Source organism: Thunnus thynnus, chromosome 13, assembly GCF_963924715.1.
Source record: "Thunnus thynnus chromosome 13, fThuThy2.1, whole genome shotgun sequence".
Taxonomy (NCBI): domain Eukaryota; kingdom Metazoa; phylum Chordata; class Actinopteri; order Scombriformes; family Scombridae; genus Thunnus; species Thunnus thynnus.
In genome coordinates, this window is record NC_089529.1 from 14,708,594 (window position 1) to 14,732,817 (window position 24,224).

Sequence of the window (24,224 nt, forward strand, 5' to 3'; positions counted from 1 at the left end):
CATATTTAGCTGCAAAATTTGGGTAACACCCTTGCTAGCTTTAGGCCAGTGTTGGCACTCAGAATCATATCAATATATCTGCACAGCTATTTCAGGACAGCTGTACAGGGCTAACACAGTAGCGTGTGTGCAAAGCTAATACGGGAGAGGGGGTTCATTATATAGCTTCCCCATTCCTGATTGCTCCTAATGTTAAGTTGTAGTGTGTTTTAACCCCAGGCTACATACGTGTTTATTAGTTTGCACATTTGTCAGGCAAGCAGAAATTCTTGCTTTCAGTGGGTGTACTGTATGTGACAAGACACTCACTCTAACGGCCAGATAAAAACACCCACTCTACAAGCTGGGCTGGTATTGGGGGTCGGCAATCGGGAAACTTCACATGCACTGAACGTGTAGAGACACATGGGGCAAAGTTGTGAGTTTCAGATTAAGGAGCTCCGATTAGGTTTAAGAGTAAAATTGCAGCAGGTTGTGGAGACAGCTGGAATGAGGAGTCAGCCACGAGTACTAAAAACGTGTGTGTGAATGTGTGCATGGGCATTTGTAATCTTACCAGAGCATGGAAGGAAGAGACAGAGAAGATGCCCAGTCGACCCATGGCCAGCTTGGTGGGACGTGAAGCAAAGCCCAGCAGGCGTTTGGGGTTGGGGGGTTCGCCGCCCTGCAGGCTGGCCAGGTAGCACCGACAGCGGAACAGATCCATGTGAAACCGCTCCAAGTTCTGCTCCCACAGGAAGATCTAACAGAGGGAGAGATGGGAAAACAGTGAAAGGGATGGATTTGTGATTATGCAACATAAGCAAACTTTTCTGATTAGATCCAGAATTATTTATGGAAAGGCTCTGAGGCTCATCAGTCGGCCACTGATGAAAACCACAGCAGTGATGAAGATAAAAAAAAAAAAAAAAAAAAGATAAAATATGCATAAGAGATCATTCTGAGTGAGGTGGTTATTTGGTCGCTCCAGGAAGAGTGAGGCGTGGGAGTGCAGAAGCCCCTGTGGAGAGGTATTACTCACCGGCACAACCCCCACCAGTCGCCAACCTGCTGCACTATGTACAATGTATCACAGGGTGGGCCGTGGGAGGTGAAGCACACGCACACTCGCAATGAAACACAAAATAGACTTAATTTGCATTTGTTCTTTCCCTAATTGAGCCCTTTACCTATTTGTTCCACAGCTTAATGCAAATGAACACAACAGATCTTTCTTTGAATCGTAAATTCAACATAAAACGATTATTGATTACATAATTCTAGTTAATGTGTCTTTAAAGTTGGCAATGAAAATACCAGTGTTGTCATAGAAATGAGAAGCGTTCTGCATGACTGATATTAACCACTCCCTGGTGACTTTTTTTTATGTAATATGGCTTTCCTTGACTGACTATCAATCGAATGCCACACACATACAAAGACACAGAGGCTTACTCACGCAAGGAAGCCTGCTGTTTGTGCACACATTCTTAAGCTCTCTTGCAATGTTTACATACAATTTACATTTTTAACATTCAGCAACAACTCCAGACATGCATGGACTAAGATGTACTAAAGCCATACACTGTGTTTCATGAAAAGTTCCAGCTGTGGCTTGTTTCCAAACAGGTATTAAATATAGAAGGATTAGCAGAGAGATTTCCGGTTCACCTGCCTGCTCGTGTATGCGCTGCGTGTGTTTCGACATGTGTTATGAATATTCTGCATTATGCTGCACTTGCATGCGTTCATAAATGAGCACCAGTCGGAATATTTGAAAACATCTGTGGTTGCGAGTACTTCTTGAGAACATTTTAACCGGATGACGGCATGCAGTAAAGATGATTTAGTGCTGCGATTTCAGTGTGTGTGAGAGCGTCAGTGCAGTTCAAAGGTACGAAGTGGTGCATCTGTTAAGCTCCCTAGGTGTTTTCAACTTAACTGGGTGCTAAAGACACTCAGTAGGATGCTCCACACATGAGATCACAAACCTGGTTCATATCAGCATCGCATGGACATAAAATACGACTATTTTGCAGCCCAATAATATGAAAAAAGACTTTTTGATTTTTGACCTTGCCTGATGTTACTGTACATACATCAGCTTTAATCTATTTGACCATACCTGCTCCAGTATTGTCTTCCTCTTCTTGGCGTCGGTGACGGTGGACAGCTGCATGTCTCCCATCTTCTTCATCTTCTCGTCCATGTCGATCTTCTGCTCCAGCTTGCGGATCTCCGTTCGCAGCAGCCGCACCGTGTCCTCCCTGTGGTGCTGCCGAGCAAGAGCGGCGGCACATGCCGAGTGGATCGCCGTGATCCAGTTCTCCAGTTCTGTCTGACCTGACGTCTGAGAGGAGGAAAGAAAAGGGGTAAAATAAAAGGTGAAGGACGAGTCGGAGAGCTTTAGAAAACAGGTAACAATAGCAAGCAAAAGAAATTAAGAAACTGACAGCTGAAAGAATTGATACACAAGTCCCATTATTAGCCTCTGGGAGAGGGTGGTCACTATAATCTCATCCTCATTTTATTACTTATCTTATCATTCATTGATTGAATGTCACTGTGGACAGCTACTATGAATATAAATAGACACATTTTAATATTACACAATGGTCACTGTGGTGGATCACTGTCACAGTATGACAGTGTGGCCTTTAAACACGTCAGACAAAATACAAACACATGGACACACAACTGGTTTATCTCCCACACATGGCTAAATGTCATGTAGTTGTGTGCCACACACACACACACACACACACAACTGCCCCAGGGAAAATAAGGTCTTTTCTTATTCCCATCCATTTTTGTCTCTGTTGGTGATCTGCTGTCTTTATGTAGTCCAAAGAAACACTGAAATGTCTGGACTGAAAGCTGTGTGTGTGTGTGTGAAATACTGTTGTTGTACTGTTGTTTCAGTCTTAATTGTATGTTAACATTTGTTATGTAAGGAAGGGCCCTGTTATGTCAGATGGATGTTTCAAATACCGGTGTCTCTCTCACCTGGAAGAGGAAGGCATCTCCTACTGAGTTGCTAAGGCAGAAGACAAAGTCTTTCTTAGGATGTTCAGGTACAGCCTGGACAATGCTGTTCTCCACCCACAACGCATGTTTAGGAACGCTGTTATGGTCGATCCCCGAACGTCCGTCTGACTCATACAGGAAAAGAGTGCAGCCTTGAGGAGTTCGGATGAAAAAAGAAAGATGTAGGAAAAAAGAAAGACAGGAAAAGTCATTTTATTACTAGCGAATCAAAACGATGATTTAATATACAAATTTACAGTGTGATCTGAAATACAAAAATCAGATTTATTTATTTTTAGAAAGGGTGGATATAAGGAGTGGAGGCAGGCAAGAATGCGGCTGCAGATGTTGTATCTTATGCATTTCAAGAGGACGAGATTGGATTAGACATGGATGCCACCATAAAATTAAATTGTGATGAGGCCGAGTGAAGGAAATGTAAGCCCACACAGAAGAGGGTGTGAGAGGACAGTAGAGGTGACAGCAGAGGGCATGGACGATGTTAAGACTGATGTGATTACAGTCTAAAAGGAGAGAGAGAGTGAGAGATTAAACAGGCCGGGGTCAGGTTAAGATGTTTATCTGAATGCGACATTATAGCTGCAAGAATGTGTTTGAAATAAAGGTTTTGGTGATTTTAGCCCAATATTAGGATCTCAGTTTTAAGTCATTGTTAATGATTATTGCTATAATTATCTAGGTAACTAAATACATGCATTGGTTTATTTAATTTTCAGCATTTCAGCATTTTTACAGCATAGATGAAAGTGTGTGTCACGCCATGTAACCGCAATGTTCTCTGCCCCCAATCCCCACATTTCCTGTCATTCTACATTGTAAACCATTGAATACAGGTAAAAAGCCCAAAGTGTCTTAAGCATGAAAGTATGAGAGTCTATGCAACACCTTTCAGAGAGACCCAGTAGTGTTTCCACTTGCGTCTCGTTGCAGGTTCCACCTTCTTGTTTTTCTTGTGAACCAAGAAGTTCTTCACAGCCAGAGCTCCCGCTTTCCTGACCGTGCCTTGTGCACAGCCCATCAGAGCGTCCGATGGATAAGCACTACTGAGCGTGCCGCTGCTCTGCTCGTCACTTACAGCAGAGCCCGCCTCCTCCTTGCAGTCCCGGCCCTGATGTGTCTGACGAAAGATTGATGGGAGAGTTGAGTGATAACAAACACGTTGGATCTATCATTGATACTTGTAAAGTCACACAGACACACACACAAGTAAAGTGACTAACCCAGGCTTGATTGTCCAGCTCCTTCCGGAAGTTCTCGTAAACTCCACCCCTGCCTCCTTCGCCGCCTCTTCCTTCTCCTCCTCCTGCGCTGCTGCTTCCGCTGTCGCTGCCATTGAATACGCTGCTCTCGGTCGCCGAGTACACTGAGAAAGACGCTGACATGGCCTTACAGCGTCGTGACACCAACTCTCCGTCCCCATCTATCTCCGTGGTGACACCGTCGATGCCACTGTCACCATACTCACTTCCCTCGCCTAAAACACCTGAAATGTCCTGTCAGACAGAAGAAGAGGGATACTATCAGAACTGATTCACTTATGGCATACTAATGAATACACAGCAACTGATACATGCACACAAACTAGTGAAACACACAGAGAAGTAACAACCTAAAGTGAAAACTGAACAAATGACCAATCTGCCAGTCTATATAAAAAAAGAGGTTATTTCTCTCCATTTGCAAGAACCAACCTAACAGCTAATGCTACACAAGGGGTTTCTGGCTTTATGTGTGTGTGTGTGTGTGTGTGTGTGTGTGTATGTATATGGGTGCGTTTTGTGTTTGTGTGCACACGTTAGCCATGCGTTTCTGCTGAAAGAAAGCTTTTTACTTTGAGTGAGAGATTCTCTGTGCTTTCACACTTTTCTTTCATCAAATAGAGTCTCCCTCTGTTCTTTTTCTCTTTGTTTTGCTGTGTTGTCGGTCTATTTATATCCGGTCTAACAACCCCCTCAGCCTGGCTAGATGAATTTATAATAAGCACTTAGGGTGCTCTGCTATCCAAGGGTGCCTGGGGGTTCTGGGAATGAGTTGAAAGAAAAGCCTGGTTCGCTATTTTTGTCCCGAATAGTTCCTTCTTACTGGGAAACTTTTTTTTTTTTTTCATCAATGACACATGAATATTACAGAAAGCACATGAACATTCTTTATTCTACTGATGTAGTGTTGTTTTTGTCCATTGACTCTCTTACTAACTGGCTTCTTGGTGATGCATTAATGTGACTTTGCTGCGTCTTTTACCCTTTGAGTGCATCCTCTTTTGTAAGATTGTAAGAAAATTATGTTCAAAATGTCTGTGTGTGTATACTCGTGTTTGTTAGGACAGTGTGTGTGTGCTTAGTGAATGGGGAATGAAAGATATTATGCATTAATGCTGCAATTTCTGGAGGGCGAATGGAGAAACCATGCCAGTGTTGGACAAGTAGCCCCAGAGCGACTTTCATTCTGAATGTAATCCACTTCTCTACTACGCAAATATACACACATACTCGGATGCGCACACACAAGCACGGAGCATTAACACACACAGGAAATGTCTCTGGTTGTCAACAAAATGTTAATTGCTGGATTGACTGGTGACCCTTGTCATGTCTGTGGACACTCTGAACTTCCTGGATTCTACTGGTAAACAAAATCTACATAAATGGGTCTGCATTTCAGAGAGGAGAGGCAGACAAGACAGAATAACAGGAAAAGGTAGGAAAAAAAAAACTTTTAACCTGTTTCGTCTGTTTTGTATATTTATTCATATATTCATGAAATGTGAGCGCTATCTAACCTGAGTTGTTTGTGCGCGTCGTCCCTGGAAAGCAGGGCATGGTGCAGCTGTGATGCCGAGCCCTGCCAAGCCCTCAGACAGGCAGTGGGAACGCCGGCAAGGGAGCGTAAAAGCTCCATACCCGCCACTGTCCTCCTCAGGAGACATCAGCCCCTCCTCCCCTTCTCCATCTCCATCGCACTCGGCTTCTCTCCGGTTTTTAGTGTAGCGGCTCCTTTGCCCCCTGAGGCCCGGACTTTGCTGGCTGCACAGATGGTCCAGAGACGATGCCCTTTCAGCTGAGCCTGGAACATACACAGGTGGTTATTGAAGGGCAGTGGGTGTGCATATTTTTTGTGTGTGGGAGTGTGAGGTTAGGCAGGTTACAAAGTGTATTCTGATTACTTTCAGATTACTTTTGCCACATTTGACATTTAAATTAACCATCTCCATGTATCTGTGTCCTTCTGTAAATTTGTATGATTTTTTATGACAGAGTGTGAATCTGTGTGTGTGTTTGTGTGTGTGTGTGTGTGTGTGTGTGTGTGTGTGTGTATGTGTGTGTGTGGAGCAGCCCCATCATCTATTCTGAACTGAGCTAGCCGACCACTTGGGGCGGTGCTTAGACCTTCAGCAGTTATGTTACCTGCTACCACCTGCTGTTGTGTTGAACTCCAGCAGCTCCTGCACAGCGCCGGTTAAGCTAACAACCCCGTGATCAACTGAACTGCCGCAACTGATAGATGCCTGCTAACCTTCAATCAGTAGACTTTCTAAAATCATTCTTTCCCTGCTCGGTGAGTCTCTGCAATTTTTCCCACCTTCCTCCCCCTCATCATCTGTAAAGTGGAACAAATCAAGCTAACACCACTGCACACACGCACAGATATACACGTATATGATCTCTTTTTCCACCATCAGTCACTATTCTCTTAGACAGTTACAGTGGTGCTTTCTGGAAACGATATAGAAAGAAGAAATCCAGCCACTTATCATCCACCGTATCGATTCAAGATGAGAAATATACAGCAATATGTCAGCCAAGATTTAACTTCCGACCATGCAAATAGCTTTGCAATGCTGTAGACAACGACAATGGTGGTCTTTTTAACCATGAAAGATGTGTTTCTGATTGAGAACATGAGAAAATTGGACATAAATTCTCTCGATTTACAAAAACTGTCTACAATAAATAGAGAATAAATGGCACAGCACAGCCCTGCGTGTGTTTGCCATCCTCACCTGCAGTGCCTCTGGGGAGTGTGAACTGCTCCTCCTCCTCTTCCTCTCCTCCATCTATCATCTCCTCAGTGCTGGTCAGATGCTCTTGGCTCAGGTCAGACAGAGAAAACTCCAGGCTGTCCTCTCTCCACATGTCCGCTGACTTTGACCGCTTCTTTTTGAAACTCCCTCCCTCCTGGGGACCCTCAGTCATTCGTTGGAGGTACCTTTCCTCTCCAACAACGTCTCCATCCCCCTCCCCCATGGAGTCCTCTCCTCCATCGTGAGCGACAGTGTCCGCCTCTGAGGTTTCAGGAGTTGGTGTGGCCAAGAGGTCGTCATCATGCTGATAGGACTCCGGCCTCATTGTCATAGCAACGCGCTGTGTCCAGTGAGGGCTGATGCCAAAATCACCAAACGCATCTGTTGCGTTGAAAGGTTCTAGTCCGTTCTCTGCTAAGGATTGTGGGATGCTAGGGGTGCTGGAGGAGCGAGTTGAGGCTTCGGAGTTCCTGTGTTCCTGTTTCACTGAAGAAGAGGTCCGGGAGCGGCGGGTGATCGGCTGCTTGTTGGAGAGACGGAGGGAGCGTGACGTGTGCTTGCGGGAGAGGTGTCCCGTCACATCGCCGTTGAAACCACTGACCCCATTTTGACTCTCCACATTTCCCATGATTCAACTGCAAATATAGGAAGAGGTGTCTGTGAAATACATACATCTTAGAAATCTTCCCAATATCCCTTAATTTAGGTTATGGGTTTTCAGTGCAGAGATATACAATCTGCTTTTAAATCTTTACTGAACTGTTATAGTCTTGCTCTGTAATGGCATAGGGATAGAGCACAATTAAGTCCTGCCCACGCCGGAGAGGAAAACAATTCATTGCTCTCCATTGACTTTTGGTGTGTTCCATTTGAACTGGGAAGTCCGGAATTTCGAGTTCCCAGTTGGAAATTTCAACAGGAATGCCCCCTGACGTCAGATTTCCACCTCAGAAAGTCGGAAGAACCTCACCAAACCTAACCTCAAAATCCAAGCTTGCTGCTACATCAACTATAGTGAAAGCTGTAGTAATATACTGTTTATTTTCACTTCTGTCTTATTTGTGTCTCATCAATCAGTCATACACACAGAACTATTCAACTTCGATCTGTGGACATGTTGCTACGGTGTTTGTATTCGCAAAATACCTTGTAATGTGTTGTTATCAACTGGTATTGCTAACAACAGCTAACAATGGCTAGCATTTTGACAGTGTGCAACTTCTGTTATAGTGGAATGTGGATAAATCAGAAAGCTACTGTATGTATTATGTTTGCAAGCAAGCAAGGTAAGGATAGACTGACAATATTGAGTTTGTCAATATACATTTTCCTATCTGGTAGACATAGGATGCTAAAATAATCCTTTGACATACTGAAATCTAATGTTTGTTTTTATATTACTGTTTCAGCCCTTGGTTGCATATTATTGCGCCGATTGTTTTACCCTCCGGTGGTTATGGTTTTCAGAGTATGACGCGTTGCGCTCTGCCTCTATTGTCAAAAAGACTTAAGGCACTAACCTACTCTCTAAATAAAGAAGGATTATAAGAAAGTTTAACCTGATTTTACAGAGATCTCTACATTGAGATTCAAATTATGATCTGACAGACAAGTAACTATGTTAAACGGGCTGTTTACTGTTTCACGTTTTATTGTTAAAAACCATGTCGATCTCTGCGCTGGATGAGTGAGTAACCTTTGATGGCCCATTAACTGACGGCGGTAGGTCAAAGGTATCCATGATCTCTCTGAGTGCTTTGTAGGGTTGAGCTCCAAATGAGTGGCCAAATGAGATCAGGGATCAGGTATCCTCAATTGAGGTGGAAATTCCCTTGCCAGTTTTTGGCTACTTCAACTGACCTTGATGTTTGGTCATTTGCCTAGAACAATTCAATTAAATGGAGTACCACAGTAAGAAGAAAAACACTCAAGTTTACAAAAAAATTAAGCTTAAACACAGCTATTTTTTTTAGAATGCATCAAAATCACATTCACTTTTTAGTGACTACAAAATAAAAATCAAAAATTTCAAATGCCAACATTTCCTTTCCTCGTACTTTGAAAAGTTACAATTTAATCTAACATATGTAGAAATAAATTTTGATCAATTTTAGTCTTCAAAACTGCACTGTGCCCTTTTTATCCCAAACATTCATGAATGGTTATCAGCTTAGTTGAAACAAGGAAGGATCGCCTAATCCTACTGCAGCTCCATCTCACTTCTTTCCCTCTCTGCTTTTAAAATCATCCATTAGCTGAATTCCCAAAAGAAATCCCTTTTTAGCTGCATTCTGTTGATCACAACGTTATCTCAGCATCCTGCTTCACCTCATGTTCTATTATATAAGCACATGGAGCTGCTGAGTCAACTGCTGTCAGATCAGTTGGTCCTCTGTGAGTCACACATCATCAAACCCACACCATCAGGTTCTCAGTGTGGGCTCAAAACTGCAGAGAAAGAATCTCTTCTAACGAGACAAAAATCTGTTGTGATAAGTAATCTAGTACTGACCATGAAAAACGAATACAAAAATCACTTTACTGTTACTTGTTTCTATATCATGTGAAACGAGACAAGCAGGAATATACTGAAGCAAGTAAAATTATTGCTAAAAACTGGTAGGATTTAAAATATCAATACAAAATAAATCCAATCAAGTTGTAAAAGCTGTGATTACCTGTGGTTAAACAGCTGCTTCACCGGCATCCCCACATTATTGCTGCGTCATCTTTCACCGACTGCATGATCCTCCATACATCCTTGAACGGTAGTGTCGGTGTTGCCCTGAGACAAACAAGAAGAGAGAGTGTTTCAGTGGAGCTCTCACAACTTCAAAGTGACCCGATGTGTCAGACGACACGGTGAGGAAGAGGGAAGATGAGAAGAGGATGGTACTTCTGAAACTACTGCGGAGGATCTGCTAGGTATGTCACATAAAGCGCTTGAGAGGAAGCCTATAGGATGAGAGAGAGTATACGGGATGAAAGGGAATAACAGACACTGTGGTCAGAAGGCCTGGAGTTAAGATAATGCAGTAAGGCGAGTAAAAACAGCAGACAAACAAGAAACACATTGAAATGCACACATATACAAACTCTCAGATCATCAGAAACAAAGCGCAGAGGTATTGTCTGAGCCTGAGGGGGGAAAAAAAACTCACAAACAACCACAGTTTCTTTGAACTGCACCCTGAAACTCATTGCCAACCAGAAACCATACAGGCATGTGTGGGCATGACTACTAAACATTTTGAGAAAACACCCCTTGTCTCCCTGCAGACAAAGAGATGTGCACGCACACACACACTGGTGGTAAAATGACAGAAGATGAAAGCAGCTATGGAGTATGATTTTCTGCTTAAGACTCAAATAAATGATCCTTGCCAACACAACCTAATTTTCCCTAATACCTGCCCTGAGCTGTTTAAAGTAGACCATGATTTCCATTATGTGCTATATATAGTTTGGAGGTATGCAAGTGCAAGCACGGTTGCTTGTGTGTAGATTCGTGCATATTTTCAGTTCACAGACACGCTAAGCATGAAAATAATTTTGCTGTTATGCAAAAAACTAAAAGGGAGAGAAATGGGTCCTTTATCAATTGCAAAGCAGATGTCAATAAGTACAGAGGTCTGTTCAGATCCTTCACATCTGGTGAGTTATTTTAACTGGACATTATGCAAAAGAAGCATAATCAATTTGTTCCCACAGGTCTGGTATGAATATACTAATAAATTCACTCATTTGACTACAGCTGCTGTTTTCATTATTGATAACGATCAGTTGTTTGCTCTCTGGGGTAGAAATTTGATAAATCAACCATGTTACAGTTCTGGGAAAAGACAGAAATGAGAGTTCAGAAAAGGAGAAGCACGAAGGGCAAAAACAGAAGCGAGGGCCATAGCTGAGCAAATGCGTGAAAGACATACATAGTGTTCTCTTCACTGGTCAACTGTGACATTGCACCATGTCAGTACACGTCTTCGTGTATTTAAAAGTAGCCACTGCAGCACATTTCACCCCAGCTGTGGGAAGCAGTTACATAAACTTGACCCTGATCCTTCTCCTCCTCTTCCTCTCCACTGCATCAAACACTGCCCTTTCATTCTCATCCCTCCTCCGTCCTATCCGGCCTGATGAGACTTATCGCAACCCACATGCTGGTAACCTATCCCCCAAAAAACAAACAGAGGCACACATACAGGTAGTATGGTGCACACACAACGCTTGACAGGTGCTGGATATGTATTTTTGAGTCAGTCCTGCTTTCATTTTACATCTGGAATCAATAAAATGTGTCAACAGTAAGTGCAAACATAGGACTAGATGGGATAGAATTAACAGATACATAGATAGATAGATTGCTGTTGCCAGGCCATAGTTCATCTATATTTCTGTCTGATTTAGAGTTTAGCGTAAAAGAAGTGAAAAACACACACACAGACCAAACAAACAAAACAATACCGTCTGACACAACATGGGGGAAATCAAACCATTATCTTTCCTCTGGCAGTGTACAGTCTAAAATGTTTAGTCTCTTCGTTTTTTCCTCTTCCCGTGCCCTGCAGCAAGGCATGGGAGATGGAGAAGGGGGGGGGGGGGGGTGTGCTCTCTGCTGAACCCACGTAGAGCTGAGAGGTGAGGAAAGGCTGGAGGCGAAACTCATGAGGAGGGAGGGCACTGAGGTCGGTGCAGAGGGGAAAGCATAAGAAAAAAAATATTGGGGTACTGTGCTATGAATAGAAGTTAGACACGTAAAAAGTGAGAAAACAGGGGGAGGAAGAGATGAGCAGGAGAGAGAAGGAGAGAAGGAGAGACAGATAGAGAGAAATTAAGGGGGGGGGGGGTGGGTGCCTATTGTTGCTGAGCTTTAAGTGGATAAGTAGACATGTGCTCTGGCTGCCTCTCTCCGGGCTTAATTGAGGGAGTCGAGACAAAAGGGGAAACATAATTATTCGCTCTCTTTCTCTCGGTCTCTCGCTCTCATTCTCGCAGTATATTAACACATTGAGAGTGTGTATTAACACAATGGCTGGCGTAACAGCCGCCCAAGCATCATTACCATGCAGACATGCCCAGTCACACACGAGCACACGCACACACGCATACACAGACACCAAGAGGGGACAAAGAAAAATTACATGTTGAAACTAAAATTCCGCACTGGTTAAATGTCTTACTAAAAACTCAGTGCCTTCACTTTATTTTAAACTCTAGATTTTATTTATTTAACACAGAATTTTATTTTGTTTTAACAATATGGTTGAATAGCGGATCTGCTGCTTTCCAAGCACAGAGTGGTTGAGTATAATTGACACAAAATCAGAGGGAGAGCAGAGAGGAACTGAGCATCACATCGGGACTGGATGTGCCACTTAACTACGCTGTCAGAAACAACTCTGTGCTGTCAGAAACAACTCTGCCAGGTTGCCACAGCTGCGTTCGAAAGATCCTCAACACTTGTAGGCTCTCACGTCGATCACCTAACACATGAACACAAACGCACGCGCAAGCAAGTCGTTTTTTTCTGCCATACACAAGAGTACAACGATATAAAGGCAGGCTTCCAGTCACACACACCTGCAACAATCCCAAGAGAAATGTGAGCAGGTTTTTCCGACACACACACATGCATTCGAGCTCTTTGGAAAAATACCAAAGGCCTGTCAGAACAGCCATGGAGAAGGCACACCCTACTTCCCCTCCCTCCCCGCCAATCTTTTCATCTCTGCACCTGTCTCGCAGCTCCGCCCAACATGACACACAGATCAGCTCTCCAGACTCAAACCGCACATGACGTGGACGCGCACTACTGTACCCCACTGTACTGTGAGCGATGTCAAGCAAAACCTGTCTCATTGCTTTTTTAAAGCTGTCATAGACTAGACCGCATGCTGGGGCGGCTGTTGAATTCCGATTATGAAATCATCAAGCGCTTTTATGACAGGTCCTTCATCTTTTTCCCAAAGGACTACAACCCAACATAAATCAATCATAATAAATAAATTAATCATAATTACCTTTCACATTATTAAACACTGTTTTTTGCACTCCACCCACAACAACACATTTTTCGCAAGAGCATAGAAATGCAGATGACTGCTGGTATATGTGTAAACTGTTGTCTTTTTTAACAATAAATTACCTGTTGAACATTTTTTTCTCTAACATACTTTATGTGAAAAAGATCCCATCCATAAATAAAGCATTTTATCTCTTGTTTTTTACTGCTCTAATAGATGGAGGCAACACTTCAACATGTTTCACATAGAGGAATTAAACAGCTGTTTTAGTCTTGAAGTTTTGCTATTAGAAAAAAATATTTGTAGTGTTGTTGTTATTCTCAGTGATTAGTAGGGCTGTAGTCTGCTGGTCGACTGGTCGATTAGTTGGTCGATATGCTCTCATCCGACTAAATTCTCATTGGTCGAATAATCTCCGTGTTATTTTCATAAGGAGAAAAGTGCTACATCAATAGCTTTCCAGGAGTAATCCATTATTTCCTGCGGCGGGAGGGACAGACTAATAAATTACCTGTGAAAACAACGGGGGTGTTAAAATACCCCCGTTGAAAAAAAATATTTTTTAATATTTGATAGCGTTTGGGAGTCTCTGAGCAGCGCTGTTCCGGTATGTGAGTCAACCTCTGTCGTTGTCTGGGAAACCACTGGTAGCGAGGCTCCGTTGACGAGTATGTTTGCGTAGCGAGTGGGAAAGAGCGAGGGGCAGAGAAGTGACGGTGGATGCCAGCAGGGCAGCGGAAAAGGTTAGTAGTAAGTTGTCAGTCTGGCTGTAGATGTACAGTACAGACTACAGTGTGTCAGTTAATAAATGCTAAAAAGTCACTTCTGTTGTTTCTCTAAATGCTGGAAAAGTAAAGGGGTTTAGCTCTAAAGTTAGCAACAATGGGTTAGCCTAACCTGAAGACACAAAACAGAGAAATACAGAACAGAGAAATGTGTGGCTGCCGAGTTGACTGTGCACTCTGTCAAATTAACAACTGTTGAGATGCTTTCATCATCTTTTACAATTTTTGGGGGGACTTGAAAATCCGGGCTAAAATCCTTTAGCGTGTGCTTATTCTCATAACTAAGTAATCGTGACTAATGAGATTACCGGTCACTGTTTTGGTACTGAAAAAAAAATTCAAATGACCATAGTTATCAGTGTTGTGTTTTATCATTATCACTGAATAATAATCCAAACTAAAAGGTAGGTAGAAACAGTAGTAACCGGTCTAGACACCACTGTAACAAGAGAAGCTCTCAGCTTGACTGATCTCTCTGACCTTTCTCTGCACCCTGGAACTACGACCACCCCCCATCAAGCCTCAAAACACATGATGCAGTCACCAGACTCACCCTTCCCTTAGGCTTTTTCCCGCACCTTTCACATTCCTCAAATGGTTAACGTACCCCCCCTTCACTCAAGGCAAGGGGTGAAGTAGCTGACGCTCTCTCTGGGGGGTAAACAAAGGAATTTCTGTATGGGGCAAACTTAATTCCAAGCAAGTCAAGATAGAATACCATGGGAGTCTGAGAGAGGGTTTTTATCAGAGCTTCTCCATGCTGTGTGATTTTGCATACACACCTGCAAACACTTACAGAAATACACACAAACACACCTGCTAACATGCATGCATGGGCACCAGGGCTTCCCTGTTGTTGTTTACGTCGAGCAAACCTGCTTTGAAAGATAACAAACACAGCGTGAATGTCACACAAATCAGGACTAGGTGCATGAAGGCTCAATGGTCCAAATAAATAAGGATCCAGGACTGTGAGGGTGTGTCTGTATTTGCACACCTAGATAGGTGTGCATAGTTCATATTTGAAGAGAAACTATGTCTATCTCTATCTGCCGAGATAACAGTCAAATATGCTCTGAAAACATCCTATTGTAGAGAGATGGAAGCGCACACTCCACTGCACTCCCAGTCCCTCTGAGACGGGACTGTCTCAGACATCACTGGTAGAATTCCCTGGAAGAGGGAGATTAGCTTCTTATTCATCCTTTTGGGATCTGACAAGACACGCGCCACCTCCCCCCCTCTCCCAGCTTACACACACACACACGCACATACACAAACAGAGTGCCTGCAAGCATGAGTCCCGGCTGCTGCTTAAATCAAACATTAATTTCTTTTAACTGGTGAGAGACCAATTATAATTCCTTCCTGAAGAGTGCTTTCATTTTGAGGCCACAGAGGAGAGCAAAGCATAAAAATGACAGAACAAAGTGGGAGGAAATGAGATGATTGTTATTAATTTACTACGGTCCCCTCTATTTGCCATCTCCTTAAGAGAGAAGTAGAGAAAAAGTCAAGATTTAGGATTGTGTTGATAGTAGTAGTGAAGCAAATTCACTGCCAATTCCTGTCAAAAAGCATCTGCAAGAGAGTGAGGAAAGTAAGATAGCCTAAATGAAAAAATATAAACAGGGAAAAACAACTATGTAGTGCAGCATATCATCTGCAAAATGACACACATGAAAGATTTTAGCTCAGTGTTTCTGTGTGGCATCTGAGGATCAAGTGGGCAGTGGAATTGAGTATCAGCCAATTCACTCCACTTTACTCCTCAAGTGTCACTAACCTCATTAAATAGGCTCCTCCATCTTTCTAGAAGCTTACGCTGTACGCTCCTTAACTCAGATTTCAGCTGACTGTCTCTGCAGCATGCTGCAGTCAGGGATTACCATATTTTAAAGAAAATCCTTCTACCACGACTCCTCCATTGAGTGAGGGGCCCAAGTGAGTCAATGAGCGTGTGTAGCTGCTGCTGAGTGCAACCTCAGTGATCAGCGAGTCCCTGTATGAATTCAGAGACAGGAAACCCCATAGATTTAAACCTCCTATTATGATAAAACTCTCCACCTCTTTCAAGATGTATATTTTAATGTGAGGCTTTTACACTGGATGATCAGAGTACTCCATTCTCCACTTGTTCTGTGATGAAGGAGGAGATCAAGGCGTGTCAAGCCTAAATTAAAATCCATCTTGGAGTTCTGTTGTAGGTTACTATGCCACTTGAAATCCTCTTGTTGATAGAGCACAACCATACAGTGCAGCAGGTTGAATGACAAAATGGGAAACTATCATTTGCTTTTTGTTAAATGTTAATAGTGAATCACCTCCCTCTCTTGCCACTCCCCAATCAACGCTCCCTCGCTCTTCCTGATGAAACAGTGATTGCGCTTACAATCACCTTCCCAGTTATCAAAACCAATCAATTGAATATGCATGTGGTGATTTGCCGTTCCAAATATGCGAGAGGCAGTAAAAGAAGTGTTGTTTAATTATCCAGGAGGAGTGGGACGAGGGGTCGACTGTGCTCCAGATTCAGCTGGTAACCGTAGAAACCCTGCGGGGCAAGACACAGCCTGGGGGAGGAGCGGCTGGGAGTGTAGAAATAAGAAGAGGTTAAAAACAGAAGCACTGCACAGACGTTGCAGCGTATTTGAATTTCTTGAAATGACACGTGGGGAATGATATGCAACTACAGAAGGAAAAAGACTCAAGCACACTTACACATGCATTTTTAGACCTGTGTATTTGTTAGTAAATACTGACTCAGTCATTTAGTGTCATCCATAGCCAATACCAGTGTGGTTTCTCCCTGTCCATGTCAATCGATTCTTTATTTTTATAGCAACTTTCATACGTACAATGCAGCTCAAAGTGCTTTACATTGAAGTGTTTTTTAAAAAATGTAAGAAATAAATTTGATGGTGGTGAATGAAGCATTACAATTCAGTAAAGCAGGGTATAATAGGAATAAAATTTCAAATAAGATTAAAAGAAACAAGCAAACTTTCAGTGAGATTCAATAATCGCCAGAGATACAGACTACTTAAAAGCAAGATTAAGATGTTTCTTAAAGGAATTTATAGAAGTTGTATGGTGGGTATTTATGGCAGCTTGTTCCAGAGTTTTGGTCCATAATAACAAAACACTGCCTATCCATATTTCTTTGTCTTTGGTATATTTAGATAACTAACCTGTCAATGAATTCAACACTTAGCTGCAGTGGTGGAATGTAACTAAGTACATTTACTCAAGTATTGTACTTATGTACAAATTCAAGGTATTTGTACTTTACTTAAGTATTTCCATGTGATGCTACTTTATACTTCTACTCCACTACATCTCAGAGGGAAATATTGTACTTTTTACTCCATCACATTTGTCTGACAGCTGTAGTTACTAGATAGTTATCAGATTACAGTTCTTCATACCCTTCCAGTCCAGTGGAAACCATATTTCTCCAAATTTGGTGATTTTGAATTTGAATGTTTGTGAGAAACTGAAGGATTAAGTGTTCCTTTATGGGTTGCGAACATTCTCCTACTTCTTAAGCTACATTAACTATTTAAAAACACATTTGTATCAGCTGGAAATTGCTGTGTCCCTTACCCCTAAGTGAGTGGGATGTTTTTTTTTTCCCTTCAGTAAGGGTTTAAAGTTAAGGAGGTTGGGGGTTTATTGTTTTGTAATGTGAGGTAAATATGAATAAAATTGATTTAATCTTTTAGTGTGGAGAGTGTTCAGTTGAAAAGCAGTTTCTTGTTTTCCATTCCATGTGGCGAAAAATGGCAAATTTAAACATAGTCAAATATTGTCTTCAGAGAGCCATATCAGTTAAACCCTGACATCAACACAAATTCAGACACTGACATGGCCAGACACCCACATACAAACACAGACAGGTGTGAATGGAGCCAAATTGGTGGGTAATACTTCCTATTCTGCTCTTTACGGGCTGAAGGGACAGCAAAATAACAGGGTGAATGAGTGGGTGAGAGAGAGGGATAAGAGGGTTTTAGGCAAAGGTAGACTGATTGAGGTGGGAGGTTGGTACGGGGGGGATGGAATGAGAGCTGCAAGAGGATCTGAAAAAAAAAAGATGATGGTGTTGAAAGTGGGATGAGAGGCTGTTAGAGCGGCGGGGAGCTGGTGGAATTGAGTGTTGGGCCACAGGTAGGCAGATGAATGATGTGTGCTGAGGTGGAAGGAGACATGAGAGGTAAAGAGGTGGAGTGGTGCTGATAGGTCCTGAGGGGCTGATAGAGATGGATGTTGTGTCAGTTCAAAGTAGAGCAGATGTGAACAGGCTCGATTTGTTGTCAGTAACGATACAACCGGACGAAGACTATCTAAAGAGTGTTATTGCTGAGATTATTGTTGATGCTAGTATGTGTTTACAGTGTGTGTGTATAGGGGTGAGTAGATGGTCTATAAGAAAGATGGAGACAATTTTTTGATGGTTGTTTCCTACTGTTTTGATAATAAAACTAAAATACTTATGCACTAATTAAAACAGTTGGTCAAGAAAAAAATGTTTTCGTTAAATATTTTTGTAGAACAAAATGAATATTTGCTCAAATGAACATTTGCACATGTGATTACCCAGACAAATGTAATAGTTTGATTAAATTGTTTACATTTGGTTTATAGTATCCAGTCTTCCCCAATAATCCAGGAGCTGTGTATAGTTGAGTTAACATCTGAGAGTATATGTAACAGAAAATAGAAATCTAAAGGAAGAATCGAGGGACTTTGTTCATCATCCATGTTGCTGTTTTTCTTACACACTGCTTTATTGTGCCTGCACAGAATAAATGGGGAAAAAAACAGAACATGCTTGCCAAAAGTAAACTGAAAGGTGAGGTTGCAGCATAGACTGTAAGAAAATAACGGACTGTGATGTAACCCATTGATTTGTGGACTGCTGTTTTGAAGCCTCAAATTTGGCATTGTGACAGTCGCCATCTTGGATTTTTGGAGCCAGAAAATATGAGAAGTGACTGTATTTGGATGAGAGTGGAGCTGATCCTAACACTAGCAACTAGCTGGGTTAGTACAATGCATTTACAGTCTACGGTTAACTGTGATGATGCTAATGCTATTGCTAATTTTCACAAGCAAAAAACAAGCTTAAGACCATTAAAACAAAATGTACTTACTGGGAAAACTAAACATCTGACTCCTTAGAGGGTCTTTTAGTACAACCAAACGCTGAATGAGACTTTTTTAGGCGACCAAAATGTTACATTTAACTTTCATGAACTGAAAACACTGTGTGGGGTTACGCTATGGTTATGTTATGTTATCAACATTGTTGACATGGAAGCGACTTGTCAATCACAAGGTAGCCACGCCCTATAGCATACCCTGCTTTATCGTCTATTTTACTCTAAATGGGAGCATAATTTACAAAATGAACATCATACTTTATAGACTTGAAACTAGCTTTTGAGACCATAAACTCATGAGGAAACTGTTTATCAAGGTAATAAACCAAGTGAGAAGTAGGGTCATTTTCTAATAGACCCCCCCAGATGCCACTAAATTCTACACACTAGTCCTTTAAGGTTTAAATACTGCAGCAATACAATATGCAGTATCGGCCTACTTTGGTTTTAATTAGATTGTTAGAATAATGCAAGGACAGTTAATAAAACACAAAGCTGCACTGTTATCACTTTGTGAATTAAGAAAACTGATGAGGCTCTGCAAAAGCTTTATAGCACTACCCTAATCATTACCAGGGAGCCAGAGAGAGGCTTTGGCATGACTGGATGAAGATGGGTAAGGAGAAAAGAAAAAGTAGAGGGGGTACCATGGGAGAAGAAGGAAGAGAAAGTGAAAGGAAATGGAAGATTAAGCAAGGAGAGGGAGTACAGAGACACATGGGCCAAACACACTACGACAGTATAAAACTGCCAGGGTTGAGAAAGCAGGTAAGGTTAGGATAGACATTAGTGGCAACACAGAGGAGGACTGGAGGGAAAGGGGGGGTAGTGGGACGGGAAGGGGAAGTTATCTTAGTACAATCCTGCACCTGAGTCAACAGCAGCGCTTGCAAACAAAGTGCCCCCTTGAAGACGAGACAGGAGACAATGTACTGTAGTGAGGGAAGGGGGTAAGAAATGCTCAGCAAGAATGTGACAGACAAACAGCAGCTCACTCTGGTGTGTCTCTGCCTCTCTGAGACAACAGGCAAGGACACAGACCACTGTTCTGTGGTACACAAACTCATGATACACTGCTTGGGGTTAAAATAAGATAAGATCAATTAAACTAAACTTCATTGACAATGGCAAAAAGGTTTCTATTGTCAAAAACAAAACAATGACATGCAGAATGTGCAAATGACATACAAATTTTTTTGCCTGCTGTTTTACCAAGAAAAAATTGCCCTGCCTCTTAATACCTACTTCCTCTTTTCTTTTGTGGCACACGAATACACACACACACACACACACACAAAACCATCCCTGCCGATAGCGAGGTGTGACGGTTTCAGAAAATGTGAGTGGACCTACGCCCAGAATGTTGCATCAATGTTCTGCAAATTTCAACAACAGCAAACCGCTTCAGTAACCTTTGCACTATATGGGTGCAAGTTTCCCTCCCGGAGGTTAAGTCGGGCTTTAGATTGAAAGAAAACTTAGTAGAGATACCCACAGATATCCTTGTGTTAAATAAACTATAAGTATGAACTTCAGGTTTTCATCAATGTAACGCAAACAACCACTGTTTAAACTAATAAATATGGATTCATATTTTCAGGAAGAAAGTCCTTTTTTTTCAAAGCACTACAGTATCTCCCTGAAGCATCTTTTCTGCTACTTATCAGTGCCAATTACTTTCACGTCATTTAAATTGGTGTCAGCCCTTAGGTAAACTCTAGTCACCAGCTATAAAGGTTAGTAAACCAGCATTAAATCCCTACGGTCCTCTGATGCCGTAAGATTTCATCTCAGGTTTAAAAGATGTCTTGTGACAAAAACAACACCATCACAGAGACAACTATGTCAACAACATGTCAGTTCTGTGGCATCTCTTCAGTGGATGAGGTTGGATCTGGGTCAATGGGTCCATTTCCTGGGAGTTGAGCACTTGTGCGGACTCGAGCTGGGGTTATTGTTTGGGCTCTGAGTGGCTACGGTGAATAGAGTCTCCCCTCTCAGTGCATTAGTGACCTGTATAAGCTCCACACGACTCACTGACATCTGAGTGCAGGCCTGAGGGGAGAGGACAAAGGCAATCTGACCACACACACACACACACATACGCACTCACATTTATGCGCCTCAAAGCTAACACACTACGGGACAATAACAAAAACTATAGAAAAGAAACCTTACCCAGCATCCACCACATGGTTTTTGTCCCCACATACACTCAATCCTAAGAACAAAAAAAAAATCCATGCATCTCTGTCCGTAAGCCTTCATCCTTTCTTTTGTCACACCCCCCCCCCCCCCCCCCTCCCACACACATACACACACACATCAAGACATATTCACATACATATTTGCACATGCATACACAGCCTTTGAGAGCGCCTTGTACGATCCCACCGCATCACTTCCAGGTCAACAAGCAGGAACGTGAAGTGTGACTATGTGATGAGCGCCGAGTCGCTGGCCGGGACGGCAGCTCTTTATGTAACTACGTTGGGAGGTTGAAGGGATAGACGGAGTGAAAGAGGAGAGGGAAGGAGAGGAGACACAATAGCCAAGTGGCCTATTTCCTCTGTTTTAATGGCACAGTCACATGGTCATAAACTTGAACAGAAAAACACACTCTCAACACACACTCATACAAAGTGGTGGGTGTAAAGATTTTCAAGCAGAGATAAGATCCCGGAAGGCCAGATCTCCCCATCGCAAACAAAGCTATAAACACAATCTTTGAAAACACTCTTTGCGCTCCTGCTGTAATTCCTCCCTTAAATCCCTACTCAGCATTTCACACACCGATGTATTTCAACTCACTCTGAAGTCTTTTACATGGGCTTCTTCTTCAGGTAAGATGTTTTATCTCACATCTTATCTCAAAGCATGCTTCCTTTTACCACTACACCACACTTCCACAGTTACTCAGCTTCCGCCACCTTATCAAATTGCGCTTCGCTGGAATGACACACATCCTTTGTTTGTTAATCATTCTGTAACTAATTTATACAAATTCACCCTTTTGTACTCTGCTATTCGTCTGTATTGTGGGCACCCCAGAAAAATCTAAAGATCTAACATCCTGTATAACAAATGTAGAGGTATGCATGCACGCACACACACACATACACATACATTTACACATCATCAGTTGGCAGCCAGAGCCTATGTGTGGGCTGGAACGCAACACTGATCAGAGATAATGGGCAGACATGACAGGGATGGCGATGCTGTCACACCGAGAGAGGAAGGAAAGAGGGATGATGGAGGAAGAGACAGAAAGAGTAGAGACAAAATAAAAGGGAGTGAGAGAGAGAGAAAAGAGGGAGGGAGCCGAGGAAGGAAGGAAGGAAGAAACTCCCAATTCATCAGCAGACACAGAACAGACAAAAGGGAGGAAATGAATGAGGGTACACGCCAGCTCATGTCAGCTTTGAGACATCCCTCCCCCATCTGCACCCCTTCTCAAATTAGAGGCATCCCCTTCTGCTTCTCCTGCTCCTTCTTCTTCTTCTTCTTCTCATCAGGGGACTGATGTTGAGGAGTTTGGCTCAAAAAAAACCCCACAAAAACAAAAACATGCTCTTCACCTCACGTTGTGCAAACCTCGGCTAACAAATGTTGTAGTCCTGCCTAACCAGACGAGTGACATTACAAACGGACGCACATAAGAAAACACATCAGCGTGACATAATGCTCACACCGACTCATTCAGCCTCTCTTGTCTTGCACAATTTACCTCAAAAAGCCAAGTGTATTCCCTGGTCTTAGCCACACACACATGCATATACTGTATATGTGTGGGATCATAACTTCATTCTACTAGCCAAACGCTACAATATAAATTAAAGTTAAAAAAAAAAGTATCTATGTATCTATCAAAGGGATTTCCCTTGTACTTCATGCAACCGTGACAGAACTGGCACCCTAATTAGACACACTCAGTGAAACCAGAGGAAAAGAAAAACATTTGAGCGCCTCTCCACCCTCAGCTGTCAGTTTTGTCTTCGTATTTCCCAAATCAGACTTCAACCATATCTGTCTGCTACTGGGCTGCGAGTGACAGAGGCAGAGAATTGGGAGAGGGAGAGACAGAGGGACACACACAGAGAGAGAGAGAGAGAGAGAGAACCCACAGGCACACAGTCAAACACAAACATTTAAACAGCTTGATTGCATGTGGGGAGATGGGGGCTGCATAAGCCCCATATTTGCTTAACAGCAGAAATAAGTGGATCACTGAGGAAGAGGGATGAAGCCTTAGAAAAGCAACGGTTCGAAAATGAGAGAGGCAGTCGGACAAAAATGAGAGAGAGAGAGAGAGAGAGGGAGAGAGGGAGAGAAAGAGAGAGAGAGCGATCATCCCTTTCATGTTAATTGCATCATCCTTTTATCATGCCCACCACATGCTCATCAAACTGCATCTTATGTACTGTATCTGTAATCATAAAGAGAGAGGGCATTCATTTGCTCCGCCACAAGGTCAGAAGACTCTTATTCACAGTGGATACAGATGTGAGCGTTTGCGGCAAGCTTGAGTATTTGATGCGTGAAGCACTTTATGAGCTCTACAGGAACAGATCAAAGGATAAGATATGACTTACTTGTTTGTACTTATAGTACAGATTAAACTGAGATTGCAGAATATCTACCAGTGTGTCCACTCTGTGACTGTGTGTGCGATGTTAACTAGGGTTGAGACTTGGTTTTGATTCAAGTTAATGTAAGGGTTGGGGTTACTCATGGTTACACACACGCTGTCGCTCACCCACCCACCGACATAGTCAGACACGCACCACAAATTGGACATTTGCACTGCTAAACAGCTCTTACGAGTATTTTCTTGCTAATGTCTCTTTCTAATCTTATTTATTCCTATAATTATTTTTACTCTATTTTTTTTACTTTTATTGTGTTGCTTGATCTATGTTTTTGCCCTTGCTGCTGTAACTAAGAAATTTTCCCTCGGGGATTAATAAAGTACCTAATAGCTTGCGTGTGGGTGTTGACATGAGGTTGGATGTGTGTAAAAGAGGATAGGCCTACCTATATCTGCCCTATAGGTGAGCTGACTTAGCATGAGCGCAGTGTATCAATCTCACACACACACACACACACACACACACACACAGAGGGCTCACTTAACAGAGCCCCATCCCCCCCTTTCACGCTCACACACTACATTAGCTTACTGTACACAGACAGAGTACAC

The 24,224-nt window shown here is 42.5% G+C and overlaps 1 protein-coding gene across 3 annotated transcripts in view; it reads right to left on the bottom strand.

The window, feature by feature from the left end:
- The window catches only part of LOC137195655 (rho guanine nucleotide exchange factor TIAM1-like), a 76,933-nt gene that overhangs the window by 31,739 nt on the left and 20,970 nt on the right, over positions 1 to 24,224 (bottom strand). For all 3 annotated transcript variants that reach the window (XM_067608185.1, XM_067608186.1, XM_067608184.1), the window contains 8 exons: positions 9,727 to 9,833; positions 7,028 to 7,683; positions 5,807 to 6,090; positions 4,248 to 4,520; positions 3,913 to 4,144; positions 2,986 to 3,158; positions 2,105 to 2,329; positions 557 to 742 (listed from right to left, as the gene is read on the bottom strand). In XM_067608185.1, coding sequence (XP_067464286.1) covers positions 557 to 742; positions 2,105 to 2,329; positions 2,986 to 3,158; positions 3,913 to 4,144; positions 4,248 to 4,520; positions 5,807 to 6,090; positions 7,028 to 7,676 — 2,022 coding nt within the window. In that variant the 5' untranslated portion in view covers positions 7,677 to 7,683; positions 9,727 to 9,833. The remainder of the gene's footprint in view (positions 1 to 556; positions 743 to 2,104; positions 2,330 to 2,985; positions 3,159 to 3,912; positions 4,145 to 4,247; positions 4,521 to 5,806; positions 6,091 to 7,027; positions 7,684 to 9,726; positions 9,834 to 24,224) is intronic.